Consider the following 1,875-nt stretch of genomic DNA (forward strand, 5'->3'; position numbering starts at 1 on the left):
GTCGTTTGATTTACACGGCAAGTCAAAATTTTTCATGAAATTGCATTCGTAGGAAATAAATCACTTGATTAAATTTATGGAAAATTGATTAAATTGTTTGGTTGACAATGGGCGAATTAAATTTTCATGAGAATTTCTACTTACCTAGAAGGGCCTAGGTAAGTAACTTCCTCCATTTTATGGGAACGCAAAATTACTAGGAATTTCTACTTCCTTCATTTTGATATTCTGTTGTCAACAACTCAAGAAATTTTCAATTTCAAGGAATTTCTATTTCCCATGTTTTCTTATATCAATCAAACAACCACCTAGTATTTCTTTTCACTTTCTAGAGTTGATTATTTTGTGAGTTGCGAATCCCTTTATTTATTTATTTTGAAATTTTTCAGTCGTATCACTATATATTATGAAACATTTGCAATGATAAATCCTTTTTCTTTTTTATTGATTTAAAATTATAACCCTATAATTAGTAATATTATACAATCGTGACAATAATAATGGTTAATTTGTTTTTTTTTTTTTTGAAAGGAACCCCAACGGGAACAATTATATTAAATCATCCAAAGCAAGCTTAACAATAGAGTACGGAAAATCCTCCTCCCACATACGCGAACCAATCTCTAACGGTTGCATATGAGCTAACTCATGAGCTACTCTATTACCGACTCGCTTAACAAAAGACCACAACTTGAAGGGATGAAGGAATTACAGAAAAAATATCATCTATAATTAAATTGAAACTACTAGAGCCCTTCTCCTGCTTTTGTAGAGCTTGCACAACTCGTTGACAATCACTTTCAATAATCACCTTCTGTAGCCCCAAAGATTTAGCCATTACCACGCCTTCAAGGACAGCGCGAGCTTCAGCAATAGGCGCCTCCCAGTTTGCACGCATCTGGACAGCAGCGCAGCTCAAAATGGAGCCCTCCATATCGCGGCATACAACCCCCAGACCCGAAAGTCCCCCACCAGCCTGCCCCGCATCGACATTGATCTTCAGCCAGCCATCGCTCGGGGCTTGCCATTTCACCTGACTCGTGACAGCCCCCACACTCTTACCTGCTGTCTTCACCACGTCAATAGCCTCGCGAGCCTCTGCACATGTTTTAGCGGCATATGCTGCAGTTTGATTAGGGGGCGACATCTCACCCTCGATCGACATCTTGCATCTCGCCCCCCACACCGCCCAACAGGTGGTCAGAAAGAGACACATTTCTCCGTCATCCATCAACTTAAAACAGTACGCAAACCACTCTGCTACAGACAAGCATCCCCGAGGCACACATTGACGAATCTCACTACTTGCCCATATACCTTGGGCCAAGGGACAGAAGGCTAAAGAATGAAGAGCTGAATCTTCCGCCACCCCACACACCCCACACAATGCACTAATTGCAGGGACTCGTCTATGGAGACCGACCTTTGTCGGCAATGCGTCAAGACATGCCCGCCAAGCGAATAGTTTCACTCTTGGTAAAACCGTGGCACTCCATATAACCTTCCACACATCCATCACACTCGAGGGGCTTCTTCCATGCTACGCCAAACATCACTAGCCAATGCCCTATACGCCGATCGAACAGAATACATACCATTTTTCTCCAAATCCCAGCACAAACAATCTTCCGGCATTCTATGGCTAATGGGGATATTCAAGATACGCTCAACCTCAAACGGCAAAAAAGAGTAGATAACAACTCTTCGTTCCACATTTTCGTAATAGGATTTATCAACGCCCCACTTCAATTGCCTCATTCGCTTCACCCCTTGGCGATATGATTTTACGGGTTTGGGTTCCCGGCATCCAAGGGTCAGACCACACCTTAATACTCGCTCCATTACCAACTCGCCATCGCATTCCACGTCTAACCA

General features: G+C 42.6%; 1 protein-coding gene across 1 annotated transcript; it reads right to left on the reverse strand.

Moving 5' to 3' along the window:
• Positions 1 to 673: 673 nt before the first annotated feature.
• On the reverse strand, positions 674 to 1,516 carry LOC130589575 (uncharacterized). Its single transcript, XM_057390882.1, has one exon. It carries the CDS (start codon positions 1,514 to 1,516, stop codon positions 674 to 676), a length of 843 nt encoding a protein of 280 aa, XP_057246865.1.
• Between the last annotated feature and the right edge of the window lie 359 nt (positions 1,517 to 1,875).

The sequence above is a fragment of the Beta vulgaris genome, chromosome 7 (assembly GCF_026745355.1).
Source record: "Beta vulgaris subsp. vulgaris cultivar EL10 chromosome 7, EL10.2, whole genome shotgun sequence".
Classification (NCBI taxonomy): domain Eukaryota; kingdom Viridiplantae; phylum Streptophyta; class Magnoliopsida; order Caryophyllales; family Amaranthaceae; genus Beta; species Beta vulgaris.